At 35.7% G+C, this 13,683-nt stretch overlaps 1 protein-coding gene across 1 annotated transcript in view; it reads right to left on the reverse strand.

Annotated features, from left to right (window-relative positions):
- Nucleotides 1-13,683, reverse strand: part of IMPG2 (interphotoreceptor matrix proteoglycan 2) — an 82,312-nt gene that overhangs the window by 44,786 nt on the left and 23,843 nt on the right. The window contains exons 5-8 of the mRNA XM_044251263.1: nt 12,320-12,369; nt 11,157-11,239; nt 4,587-4,748; nt 552-610 (exon numbers count right to left, since the gene is read on the reverse strand). Of these exons, the coding sequence (XP_044107198.1) occupies nt 552-610; nt 4,587-4,748; nt 11,157-11,239; nt 12,320-12,369 (354 nt within the window). The remainder of the gene's footprint in view (nt 1-551; nt 611-4,586; nt 4,749-11,156; nt 11,240-12,319; nt 12,370-13,683) is intronic.

The raw sequence follows: 13,683 nt of genomic DNA on the forward strand, positions 1-13,683 counted from the left end.
TTAAGTTAGCTCAGGAATATAAAGTCCCCGATACAAAGCATTCACTCAGAAAACACTGACAAGTATTATGCTGTTTTAAGCAGAGAAGAGATGTCTTAAAAAGAGGCCTCTGATTTACTTAGAACTGTTATGTTTGAAATGAAGATAAATGCATCCCCTCCAGAATGGCCTTACAGTAAGATGTCAAAGTCACCTCAGCAGAACACTGACAAGATTTAGTAGGAAGCCAAGATAATCTCTAATGTGACTTCAGGCCCCCCTCATTGCCAAGGAAAAGCAGCATAACTTGTCAACGGCAAGCTGGGAACATGAATTCCGAAGTTCTTATCTGCCCAACAACAGATCTAGTAGGTCTCCTTGAATATATTATTTTGCCTTTTTCTAATTCAGTTTCCTCTCCTGAAAAACTATCATTAAGAAAACACATTTACCAGAAATAGTATTGAATTACAACATTCATTTGTTTTTAGAGCATACATAATAAACACAAAAAGATATTACATTGAAATAAAGAGTGCTACTAAACATGCACATTTTTAGAATCTATTTACCTAAAGTCAAGTACACGAATGTCCTTATAGCCTGGTAACCCAGTAAATGCATTTTCAACCTGTTAAAAATAAAAATAAAGTTTATAGCTATGTAGAAATGTGGAAAAGCACATAGAAAATACTGTTTTTAAGAGTTGACTATAAAGTGCACTGTTTATAACTAGTAGAAGCTTATATACATATACAGATACATAGTAGGCAGAAAGTTACATAAGAAAATTATAATAGCTTACCATGTAGAAAATAGTTTTTAACACAACACTGTCATATTTTTCTTTTACATTTTTGTCTTTTAAAGTTTTAATGTATTTTAATATTAATTTTTTTCCAAATTATGAAAAGCAACTTCTTACTGGCAAAGTACTGCTTTTTCCCTTGTGGGATAAAATGTAGAAAAAAAAAAACATTAGTCTCAAGAACAAAAAAAAAAAGCTTTAACAACATTTTTAAATGTAATTGTTTGGATTAGAAATCTGGCCACAGCATACACACTGACAAACAGTCATGTGTTCGTTTTCTGTGAGTGTAAAGTATCTGATGGCATCTGTTTCCTGTTCCTACCAGACAAGGGGAACTGCAAGCAAAGTCAACATTAGAAACTAGTCCACAAGCTAAAAGCTCAGCCCCCAGGAGAGAGGCCCTGTTGACCGGGTGTCATGAGGAAGGTAATGAAGCTTTGACCAGGTAATTCAACTGGCCAAAAGATCAATTTATGGGGCGCCGAGGTGGCTTAGTCATTAGTGTCTGCCTTCGGCTGGGGTCACGATCCTGGGGTCCTGGAATCAAACCCCACATCAGGCTACCTGCTTGGCAGGAAGCCTGCTTCTCCCTCTGTTACTCCCCCTGTTTGTATTCCCTCTGTTACTGTGTCTTTCTCTGTCAAATAAATAAATAAAATCTTTTGTTTTTTAAAAGATCAATTTATAAAACATCTACAGGAACCAGTTTTATCACTGAGTCTTTAAAATCCAGCCATGTAAATCAAGATGAGCTTAGTGACTGGAGAGAGGGAAAGAATGCTAACTGGACTACAAATCTAAAAATAGTCCGGTGATGCATAAAAACATATTTTAACAACATTGAACACTTAGCCCACACTTCAGAAGGTGACAGTCTCAGCAGATAAGTCACTACGGAGCCAACATCAGAATAAGGAAAGAAGTTGTTAGTGGACTGTCGAGCCATCTCTGGGAATCTGCTTTTAAAACCAAGTCTTACTATAATCGGGAAAGTGGGATTTAAAAAAAAAAAAATGGCTCACTGAAGATCTCAATGTCTTAAGGATAAAGAATCCAAACCCAAGTAACTCTTTACTTATGATAATTTGCCTTGTTTTATTCTCTTAGAGGAAAGAGGGAAATGCCATAATTCTTGTAGGAAGAAAGTGGAGATGGAATCTTGCAGGACAGGAATCCAAAAATGAGTTTTTCTCAGCTGTTTCTTCTGGCAAAGTAACTGCATACAAGCCTTATTTTATAGAACTAATACTGCCTTACCCATCAAGCATAGAGGTTTTCATAAGATTAAAATGAATGTACCTGAAAGAATTCCATTAATTGCAAAATGTTATACAACTGTATGTTATTATTATTGCTAGACCCATCTCATTTTGAGTTTTGTCATCTCTTGAGTCTAACCACGTACAAGTATTCTAATTCATCACATCTAATTAGCTACTGTACAGGTGTCCAGTTGAAAGAATCATTCCACCTTATTAACATCAAGATTAATAATACATATTATTTATTAAATGACTTCTATGTGCCTGGTGCTTTATAATATTACTCCTCATCTTTGCAATGTCAAGAGACACATGTTTTCCCAATTTCATATATGGGAAAATTGAGATAGATGTCAACTAACTTGCCCAGGGTCATATATTTGGTAAATAACTAAATCAGAATGTATTCAACCCAAATCTTTCTAACACCAAAGCCCATATTCTTCCCAATGAATTACATGTCTCTTCTTCCCCCTGTCTCATGATAAAAAAGTTATAGAACTGAGACCAGGACTGGGAAAACTGTGAAGCTCACTTTAACTTTTCACCTGAACTAAAATCAAGGTGACTCTATATGGTATAAAGGAAGGAACACTTTGAAAGGAAGGAGGAGACTTGATTTTCCTTTCTACTCTTAGAGGTTGAAATGACTATGAATAATTTACTTGGCCTCCTGGCCTCATTTGTACAGTGGAGATCCTTACCCACATGGCTGCTGTGGGTCAGTCTGCTAACAGTCTGCTAACAGACTGAAAGCAACAGGTAGACCATAGGCACTATGCAAGGACACTGTGTTAATACTGTGGCTATCATCAGCTATCAATGCTCCTAAGCTTTCTTCTTACTTTTCTCTCTCTGACATCATACTTGGTGTTGTCCCAAGCTTATCTTACCCTTTTCATAAAAAAAAAAAAGTAATTGCTCCTGAACCACAATCCTCTCCAATCAGGCTTTCTTTTTCCCTGAATATCTTCTCCTATTATTGCCTAGGAAATAATATTAAAGGAGCAGTCCCTATAACTGCAACCTGCAGGGAGAGAGTTAGAGGGACCCCCTTCAATCTGCATTAAACACAGAACCTTTCAGAGACAAAATCTCTAACTCAGCTGCTTTACACAGGAAGTGGCTGTTGGTAGACATTTCGTTGTAAGTAAGGGGACAGGGCTGTAGAGATATGCCAAAGAAACCATTACGTGATAGACCCAGACCTTTCATGACCCCCAAATCACCTCAAGCCAAGAGCTATCTACCTCATAAAGTCTCTGCTGGAGATGTCTTTGAGACTGTTTCTTAGACTTCCTCTAAATACACAGTCATTTAGTGCAATTGTTTATCTAAACACTCAGGCTCACTAAGTTTCCTTAACTCCAAGAGCACAGAGAACCAGAGAGCTAATCCAAGACATTATCTGATGCCAGGTGGCCACTGGCCTGGCTGACATTTCTTCTACATACCATACAGCCTTGCAACTTGGCCACACAGATAGGAAAAATAATCGTCTGGCTTACACTCCCTACGTCGGATGGCTGCAGTGATGCTGTTTGGCTGAGAGATGCACATTTCTTTTTCTCCTCTAGACATAGTGTCTAGGGAAGGAAATGAGTCCAATGTAATGGAATTGAAAAACTCAGGCGAGGAGAACCCCATCAAGAGGGAAGGAAAAGAAGTAAACAGGAAGGAATGCTGTGCCCTGTCACTGGACAGAAAGGGGAGATGGGCACTCAATGCCCTACTACACAAGAGCAAGGGCACACAAGAAGTGGGCCAAGTATGGATCATTTTTGACTGAAAGAATCCTGACTTCAAGTCCCACATAGAATTCTTCCAGAAATTCAAGTTGCAGGATAGTCTAAGGCATGATTCTTTAAAGAAAGACCTTTTTAAAAACACCTCCAACCAGGGAACAGAGATAGGAGGGAACTTTACATTTCACCAGATACTCTTTTGTCCTTTTGAACTCGGTACTGTGAACTACTTATGTGTTGACTGCCCCAAATTTTTCAGTTTAGAAAAAGAATTTTAATTGGAAATTAAAACAAATTAAATTTAATGATCCTTCAAGAAAAACAATACAATGTGTGTAGTTCCTTAAACATACTAATTTCTCTAAATACTGTCAAGTCAAAACCATGCCATTGAACACATTCTTCTTTGGCTATGCAGCAGAAGTTTGGAAACAGTATTTATTTGTTAGCAGATGGTAAAGGTGTGTCAGATTTTGCTTCAATTAAATAAACTCATCTGCCTTTCTGTGACCTTTTTACAGAGTGTTCTGAAGAAATAGCTAAGTCACAGCCCTCTGAAGCAAATAGAAAAGCTTAATTCCTTAACCTACCTTTAATCAGTCTTGTGACTATGGGAAATTTACAACCCCCGGAAAATGTCTTGTTAATTAGAAAGAGAGAGAGAAAGAAAGGAAGGAAGGAAGGAAGAAAGAAAGGAAGGAAGGAGGGAGGGAGGAAGGAGGGAGGGAGGGAAAGATAGAAGAGAAAAAAGAAAAGAAAAGAAGGAAAAACAAACCCAAAATCATCTACCTCTGAAATAAACTCTTCCGCAAGGTGCTGGTGGTGCAAGTTGGAAGGATCCTGTAGTTCTTCCCTGTATTGCTCTCCCAGAAGGTGTATACTGAATTCTGCAATCTGCTCAGTTGCTGGTTTTGTGGATTCTTCTATCACATTCTCAATTTCATTGCTAATCTGGTTTTTTAGAGAAAAAACAATAAATGTCGATGTTTACTCATGAAATCAACAAATATCTACTGATCAGTACATATCAGACACTGTCAAAAGAAACTTCTAATGATGACCTTTTATACAATATTCTACTTTAGAACTAATAGGATGGACTTTAAGACATTAAAGTCTTAACATTAAAACATTAAAATTACCATGCATTTGTACATTCCTTTGAACACACAATGGCTACTTCAAGGAAAGACAGAAAACCTTCAGAATTGACCATCTTCTATCACATTATCTGTGAGTTTAAAAAGAATTGACTATGCTAATAGTATCATCTAAAAATAGCCTAGGAGTAATGTTCTCAAAGTTTTTGGTCTTAGGACCCGTTTAGACTCTTAAAAATCATTCAAAACACAAAGAAATGTGTTTTTTGTGGATTTTATCCATAGATATTTACCAGACAAAAAATTGAAGGGAAAATTTTAAAAATATTTATTAATTCATTTAAAAAATAATACATTCCTCATGCTATAGAAAGGAAAAACATTTTGCAAAATAAAAATGAATGAGAAGAGTAACACTGTTTATATTTTTATAAGTTCTTTAATTTGGTTGGCTTAATAAGAAGAGAGTGGATTTTTGTATCTGTTTCCACGTTCCATCAGTTATAATACATTGCTTTAGTTGAAATACATGAAGAAAAGTATTAGGGAAGGGAGAATTACATTAACAACCTTTTCAGATAATTGTGGAGATTCTTTTTAGATAGTACACCAAATTCAACAAGTTGTGGTTTCTAAAAGATTAGTGACTACATGGAAGTTGAAACTGTATCAATGAACTTTTTGTACTCTGTAACATTAAAATCCAGGTCTTCCAGCAACCAAAACTCCAACAATTTGAACAAAATAAATAATGGATTATAATCCAAAGAATAAAATAAGTATCCATGGGTTCATATTGATAGAAATAAATGATTTAATAAATAAATGAGAAGCAACAACAGTGTCTTAAAGAAGAATTCCAATTAGTAAATGTAGAATGAGGGAAAGAAAATATCACTACTACAACACTACGGTAAGAACTGCTGCGTGGAAGATACACTTGAGCTAATCCACCCTCCACCCTCCATTGTGATACACAAGGGGTTGGAATGGAAGACTTGCTAGCCTAAGGGGTCCTGGCAAGACAATGGCAAAGTCAGGAAGAGACTACAGAGACTTTCTTTCAGTGTATCATTTTTTATCCTTGATATATCATATAATCAGAGACCTTCAAAATTTCAGACTGGGAAAGAACCTCAAAGATCCTACTATTCCTTTGGATGCCTGAATTCTCTCTAGAATATCCCTGACAAATGGTTACTCATCCTGTTTAAATGGCTCTGATGAGAGTCCTGATCTCCAAAGGCAGACCATTACATTTCAAAACAAAAACAAAACGAAAAAAAAAAAAAAAAAAAACAAGCTCTTGGGGCACCTGGGTGGCTCAGCCAATTAAGCATCTGTGTTGGTTCAGGTCATGTCCTGGGATACTGGGATGGAGCCCCACATCAGGCTCCCTGCTCAGTGGAGCATCTGCTGCTCCCTCTCCCTCTGCCACTGCCCCCTCCTATCTCTCTATCTCTATCTCTCTTCCCTTTGTTTTGAGACCTCAGGCCAAGACCTTTCCCCGTTCTCTTCTACTGGTAACTTCTATTCAACCTCAACTCAGACCTCACCGGCACCGGAAAACTTCTCAGAAGAGCCCCTTAAAACTGACCCAATGCTCCTGATGTTCTCCTATTTCATTCTGCATTTACCCTATCATAGCACATAGCACAAGGTAATTATACTGTATGTTTACTCAAGAGTATGCCTCCTGAAAGAGTAACTGGCACATTATCAGGCACTCATATCTGGGAGCATTTTTATTAAGGTATAATTGACATATAACATACATTAGTTTCAGGTGTACAATGTGATGATTCAATATCCGTATGTATTGCAAGATGATCATCACAGTAAGCCCAGCTAACATCCATCACCATACACAGTTAGAAACTTCTTTTTCTAGTGATGAGAACTTTCAAGATCCACTCTCCTAACTACTTTCAAATATGCAACACGTACTATTAACTATAGTCACCATGATGTACACTACATTCCCATGATTTATTCATTTTATAACTAAAAATTTATATCTGTTGACACACTTTACCCATTTCACCCTCTTCTACCCAAAATTCTTAATATTAAGCCCAAATATCTTTCCCTATAAGCTCCACCACTGATCTGTTCTGTTATCTAAGACAAATATGAAAACTGTAGTCACCAGAGAGCCCTTCAAATGAGTAAAAACACCTATCAGAACTTCCCTGACTTCTCTAGATCTTCTCCTCCAGACATTTTTCAGGCTCTTAATACCTTCCTTAGAGTGTGGAATACAGAAGTCAGGTCTGATCAATTAAAATATGATAGGATACCACCACCTCCCTTATAATAGATTCTGTATTTCTATAAATGCAACCTAAAATTACACTAGCTTTTACTAGTTTCACCCCAATAACTGCATTCTACTACTGATTCATACAGAAACTAACATCAACAAAAACTCTTAGTCTTATGGAATTTTATATAAAACTTTGCATTTTTGATATTGAGTTTTATCTTGCTAACTTTGGACAGAGACTCCATTTGCCATACAATTATAAAAGAAATATCCTTAGTAATCTTGTTGTTACAGAATACCTTAAGTGATGAATAATTATTTTTTAAAAGTTTTTAAGGCATAGCTGGTTTATAAGAAAGTAAAGAAAATGCCAAGGGGTCTGGAAAAACACGTTAGAAAAATCCAGAGAGGTGAATCAGTATTGTGTGAATACATGGTATATCCCCTGATACTTTGAAATCTAGGCTTTAGTTTTATATACCACAAAGGGGTAGGATAAAAAGTAAAAGGTGTGTACGTGTTGAAAGGTCAGATCAAAGACTCCCAAATAATAGTGGAGATGATGGCTGCTTTTGTGGTGAACATAGAATAAGGGCAGACTTGTCAAATCACTACGCCACATACCTGAAATTAATGTAACGCTGTGTATCAACTATACTTCAATTTAAAAAAAAAAAGGCTCCCCCATAAAGCAAGGATTCTGAAAACTCAACAGACAATTTGAATAACAAATCAAACTAAGCTGAAGGAAGAATTAGTAAACTGGTACCTGAAGAATTAGGAAACACATACCTGAATCTAATGCAGAAAGACAAAGAAATAAAAATATTAAAGAGTGGTTAACAAACATAAGGGGGAAAAGGAGGAGACCAGAGTTTCTAGCACACAAGATAATAGCTAAGAATTTCTCCTATACCATTTCTGAAACTGCAGAATGCCAAATGCCATATAGTATACCAGTATATATATTTGTAGTATGTATACTCTAGTGCATACTATAGTATACTTATGTAAAAGTATATATAAGTCGTGTGTATGTGCACGAACGTGTGTGCGCGCGCACACATATGGTGGTATAATATATAGTATTTCACAAAAAAATGGGTATAGGAGTATAATTATTTATTTTGCCTTGGATTTGCTGTACTTCCTTAATGTAAAGCCTTACAAATACTATAAATTCTAAGAAACGTTCAGCTGTTACATCTTATGATTAGATGTATATAGACAAAGATATATAGAGAGGAGACAGAGATAGATCTTAAAAGTAGACAAAGAAAACAGCCAGAGGGAAACTGATACACAAGTGAAAAACAACTGAACTGACAGTTCTCAGTAGCAACAACAAACGGTAGAATATAGTGAAATAAAAACGTGAACAAAAAAAAATAAAAAAACCCTCAGTCTAGAATTTAGTACAGATTTATAATTTCTTTCTAGAATAAGGAGATAATAAAGAAATTTTCAGATGACCAAAAACTCAAAATGAACAAATGAGAGACTCTTACTAAAGTAATATCAGGAGTATATATTTCCAAAAGAAAATTATCCTAACAGATAGATCTAAAGCACAAAAAAGAATTTTAAGAAAATAAAATAATAAACTTCCATGTAAATGTAAAATAGATTTTATCCAAAACAAATATAACACAGTCCAAAAAAAAAAAAAAAAAGAACAAATACAGGGACTCTAGGTGGCTCAGCCTGTTGAGCATCCAATGTTGAGCATCTGACCCTTGATTTCAGTTCAGGTCATGACATCAGGGTCTTGGGATCTGGGCCACATGGGGCTCTGAGATTGGTGCAGAGTCTGCTTGTCACTCCCCCTGAGTTCCTCCCCCTTCTCTCTCTCTCACTCAAATAAAGAAATAAAATCTTTTCTTTTTTATTTTTAAAAAGAACAAATATAATACAATCTAATTTGTGGGATTGAAAAGAAAGAATTAAAAGAGAGGAAGAAAGAAAAAAATATCAAAAAATATGATATAAAGCAGTAGGGTGATTATTTGAATTACAATGTTCTAATATTCTTGCATTGCTTAAGATAAGAATGAAGATTTTGAAAAACTTAAATTTTGCTAGATTATACAACTTATGCGGTAACTTCCAGGATAAATATTTTATATATATAATATAAATATTATAAATACTACACATAATAATATATAGATTACATAACTTAAAGGGAAACTACTAACAAAACAGAAATAAAGTATATCATTTCTATAACAGTAGATGGAAAATGTACTAGGGAAAAAAACTGAACTGTAAGAGTGAACCTTTAGGCTTCATCTTGAACTAGACATACAAGCAATCTAATTCTTGTTAGGGATCTATAACTGCTTTGTTTTCTTACTCATTCTATAAATTGACTTCAAATAGTCTTCTGTTTTGGATATTAATATTCCAATTGATTATATATAAGTCTTTTACTTCTATTACAGGGAATTCTATCTCATTCTATGAATATTTCCAGACCTAAACCCACAACTATTTTGCTTCAAGTTCAGAACCACAGGATCACTTTTTATTCATTCATTCATAAATATTTATTGAATTATAGTATTTCCCAGCACCATCTACTCTGGAGAAAGTTTATAGAAGGTGAATGTATGGATTCCAGCATCCACTCATGGATCCCACATTATGACCACCCTTATTCGGTGACAGAGAAAGTGGTGGGGCAGAGTGGGGTGACTTAACTGCATTTCATATAAATTAAAATGTCCAACCTGGAAAGAAAAGGTACGAGGTAACTAAATTACACATTTCTAGTGAATGTGTTCAGTCATAGTTTGTACTACATTAAGTAATCTAAAATTATGAACCCCAAATTTTAATAATTCATGATTAACAAAATTTCTAACAAAATATTTCCAGCTTCCTGGGCAGCCTTTGTACTTTAAAAAAAAAAATTTCTCAGGGCGCCTGGGCGGCTCAGTGGGTTAAAGCCTCTGCCTTTGTTCGAGGTTATGATCCCAGGGTCCTAGGATCGAGCCCCGCATCGTGCTCTCTGCTGAGCAGGGAGCCTGCTTCCTCCTCTCTCTCTCTGCCTATTTGTGATCTCTGTCTGTCAAATAAATAAATAAAATCTTTAAAAAAAAAAAAAAGAAATAAAGAAAAGAAAAAGAGAAAAAAGATTTTTAAAAAACTCTTTTTTTTCTTTTTTCTTTTTTTTTAAAGATTTTATTTATTTATTTGACAGAGAGAAATCACAAGTAGATGGAGAGGCAGGCAGAGAGAGAGGGAAGCAGGCTCCCTGCTGAGCAGAGAGCCTGATGCAGGACTCGATCCCAGGACCCTGAGATCATGACCTGAGCTGAAGGCTTAACCCACTGAGCCAACCAGGCGCCCCTCTTTTTTTTTTTTTTTAAAGATTTTATTTATTTATTTGACAGAGAGAGATCACAAGCAGGCAGAGAAGCAGGCAGAGAGAGAGAGAGAGGAGGAAGCAGGCTCCCTGCTGAGCAGAGAGCCTGATGTGGGACTCGATCCCAGGATCCTGAGATCATGACCTGAGCTGAAGGCAGCGGCTTAACCCACTAAGCCACCCAGGCACCCCTAAAAAACTCTTTTTAAATGCATCATTATTAAGCACAGTATTTCTTGAATTTTCAGCTATATAAAATCTATACCCTTTTCCTCTGAAGAAGAGAAGACTAAGTCCTGATCTATTATGGGATAGAAGAACATAGGCAAAAACCCCACGGTAAATTATGTCACATAGCCCACAAGAGACAGTGAGTTTACCATGATGACAATTCTCCAGGTTCCAAGTCATTTCATTTACAACTTGAAGCTCTCTTGCAAAACAGATTGATTTGGCTCTCCAAGGATTTTTAGATTCTTTTTAATACACTGGTTTTAGAATCCACAATATTTCCGTAAAGGAAACCACATGAAGTCTTGTGTAGTTTGGCAATGGAATATGAGTCTCTCTTAACCCCTGTTCTCCACCTCAGAAACGAAATAACAAAACACAGCATCACTCACACTCTCCTCAGGCCTCTCCTTGCTGCTCTCTGAGGTACCTTCAGAGGTAGTCACCTCTGGATATGGAGCACTGAGAACAGCACCTAAGTAGAAAAACAAAGTCAGTATATGAATTCAGAATCATATCAGGAAATACCAATCTGACTTCAAAACCATTCCTGTAAGTCATTTGCTTTTTCACCCTGGAAATTCAGTACATTCAAACCTTAAGACACATTTGCATAGAGTCTCCTAGAACAGAATATAATTTTAACTCATTCATTCATTCAATGGCATTTAATGAGCTTACTATATGTCAGCCACTAAGCAATTGCTAAGGATACAGACAAAATTTTTTTCCTTAAAGAGCTATCTATTAAAGGGGACAGATACTGAAAAAAGTTAATAGCACCTTGGTGAGTCCTGTGAAGTGTATAAGCCTAATGATTCACATACCTATATCCCTGTGGCTAATAATACATTATATGTTAATTAAAAAAAGAAAAGTAATACCACCAGACAGGAGAAGTGGCTGATGGTTGGGAGACTGGCTATGAATTGATAATTGTTGAAGCTGGCCTCGTTGTATAATTCTATTTTTTGCATATGTTTGAAATTTCTAAGAAACAAAATTTTTTTAAAAAAATTAAAAATGAAGAAAACAACTACCAATTCATAGGAGATACAGAGATCAAAGGAACATGTTAAAGTACCCCACAGAATACAATCTGAAAAATCCTCATTCTTAGAAACTCTTTCAGGACAAATGACAAATGGTGGAGCTAGAAAGGTTCTACCTGTTGACATAGGTAGTGGTTACAGTGTTTGCCTTAAAAGTAATTCTTTAGGTCATACATTTGTTTTAAGTAGCTTTCTTATTTTTATTAGACTTAATAATTAAATATCTTTAAGTACTCACAACATAGTGCCATAGAATAAATGAAAACACAGTTACTTCTTCTTGAGATTCTTGAACAACACATAAGGAAAGAGAAACCTAGTATTTTTTAAATGTGAGCTGAAATGTGTGCTTGCTTGCAAGATCATCTTAAGCCATAAATAATTTAAAAAGAAAAGTGAAGCCTGATGATTCACAGACCTGCACCCCTGGGGCAAATAATGCTTATATGTTAATTTAAAAACAACAACAACAAAGAAAAGTGAATAAATGTACAAGAGCATACCTCCCGATGTTGAGGTATCACCAACAGGAAACAGAGATGATAATTCAGGGCTAAGGTTAAAAAAGACATTTAAAGTTAATAAAGATGATAGAAATATGTGAATATATTTTGAAGTCTGTTTTCCAAAAAAGGAATTCACTACATCTCCAAACCTGGTTCCCAAACCCAAGTAAGTACTTACTTAACAAAGTTTAAAAATAATAGTCTTCATAATTCACTTATTTTACATTTATTGATTTTTGCTCAAGTAGAATCACCCCACATAAAGTACTCCCCTACTTACTATTCTATCAGCCTGTTTGATTTTTTCTCAGTTATTATCAGTATGTGAAATTATGTGTCGACTTATCTATCTACTTCTTTATTTCTGTCTCCAATCTCTTAATCCTCTAGAATGGCATTGGCATGGTAGTCACTGGACATATGTGCTAATTTAAGTAAAATTAAATAAAGTTCAAAATTCTGATCCTCCTTCACACTAGCCACATTTCAAGTTATCCATAGTCACATCTGCCTAATGGTTCCCATACGGAACAGCATAGTAAAGAATATTTCCATCATCACAGAAAGTTCTATTCAACAGGACTGCTGTAAGAACATAAATTCTATGAGAATAGGAACCTTGCCTGCCATATTCTTATTCTACCTCCAGTCTAAACTAGTACCTGCCATTTAGTAAACATTAAACAGATATTTTTAGAATGAAAGAATAAACAAATACTATTAGCCAAGGAGTGGACAAGACATCTGGCATACAGCTGTGGATAAACACATGATCTATTAAAGTTACAGTGTTACAGGAAATAGGCAATAAATAAATGATTACATATGTAACAAGTAGTGCAGGCAGGAGACTACTTGTTGCTAAGGAAAAAAATATAAGCACAGATCTCATGTCATTGGAGAGATCATAGAAGTCATAATTTTTTTTATATAAAGAGAGTCAAGCTTAGAGAAATGACTTGCTGTAGGCCACACAGCTAACAGGCTGCAAGTCACACAGCGATCCTTTAACCATGCTGCTTTGCATCTACAAGAGAAGATCAAAAGGTAATCTGAGCAGCACTGAGGTGGCTCAGTCATTTGTCTGCCTTCAGCTCAGGTCATGATCCCAGAGTACTGGGATCAAATCCTGGGACTAAGCCCGGAGTCAGTCTCCCAGCTCAGTGAGAGTCTGCTTCTCCCTCTCCCACTGCCCCTCCCGCTTAAATAAATAAATAAACTTTTTTTTTTTTTTAAGATAATCTGAGAAGTCCCTTCTAAAGGAAAGAAAGTGGATTTCTCCAAGTCCAAATTTCCACTTAATCCAAAAATATAAAATTTAAAGTGTAGTAATTTTAGGAAGTTTTATTTATTTGTTTTAA

Source organism: Neovison vison, chromosome 6 (genome assembly GCF_020171115.1).
Source record: "Neovison vison isolate M4711 chromosome 6, ASM_NN_V1, whole genome shotgun sequence".
NCBI lineage: Eukaryota > Metazoa > Chordata > Mammalia > Carnivora > Mustelidae > Neogale > Neogale vison.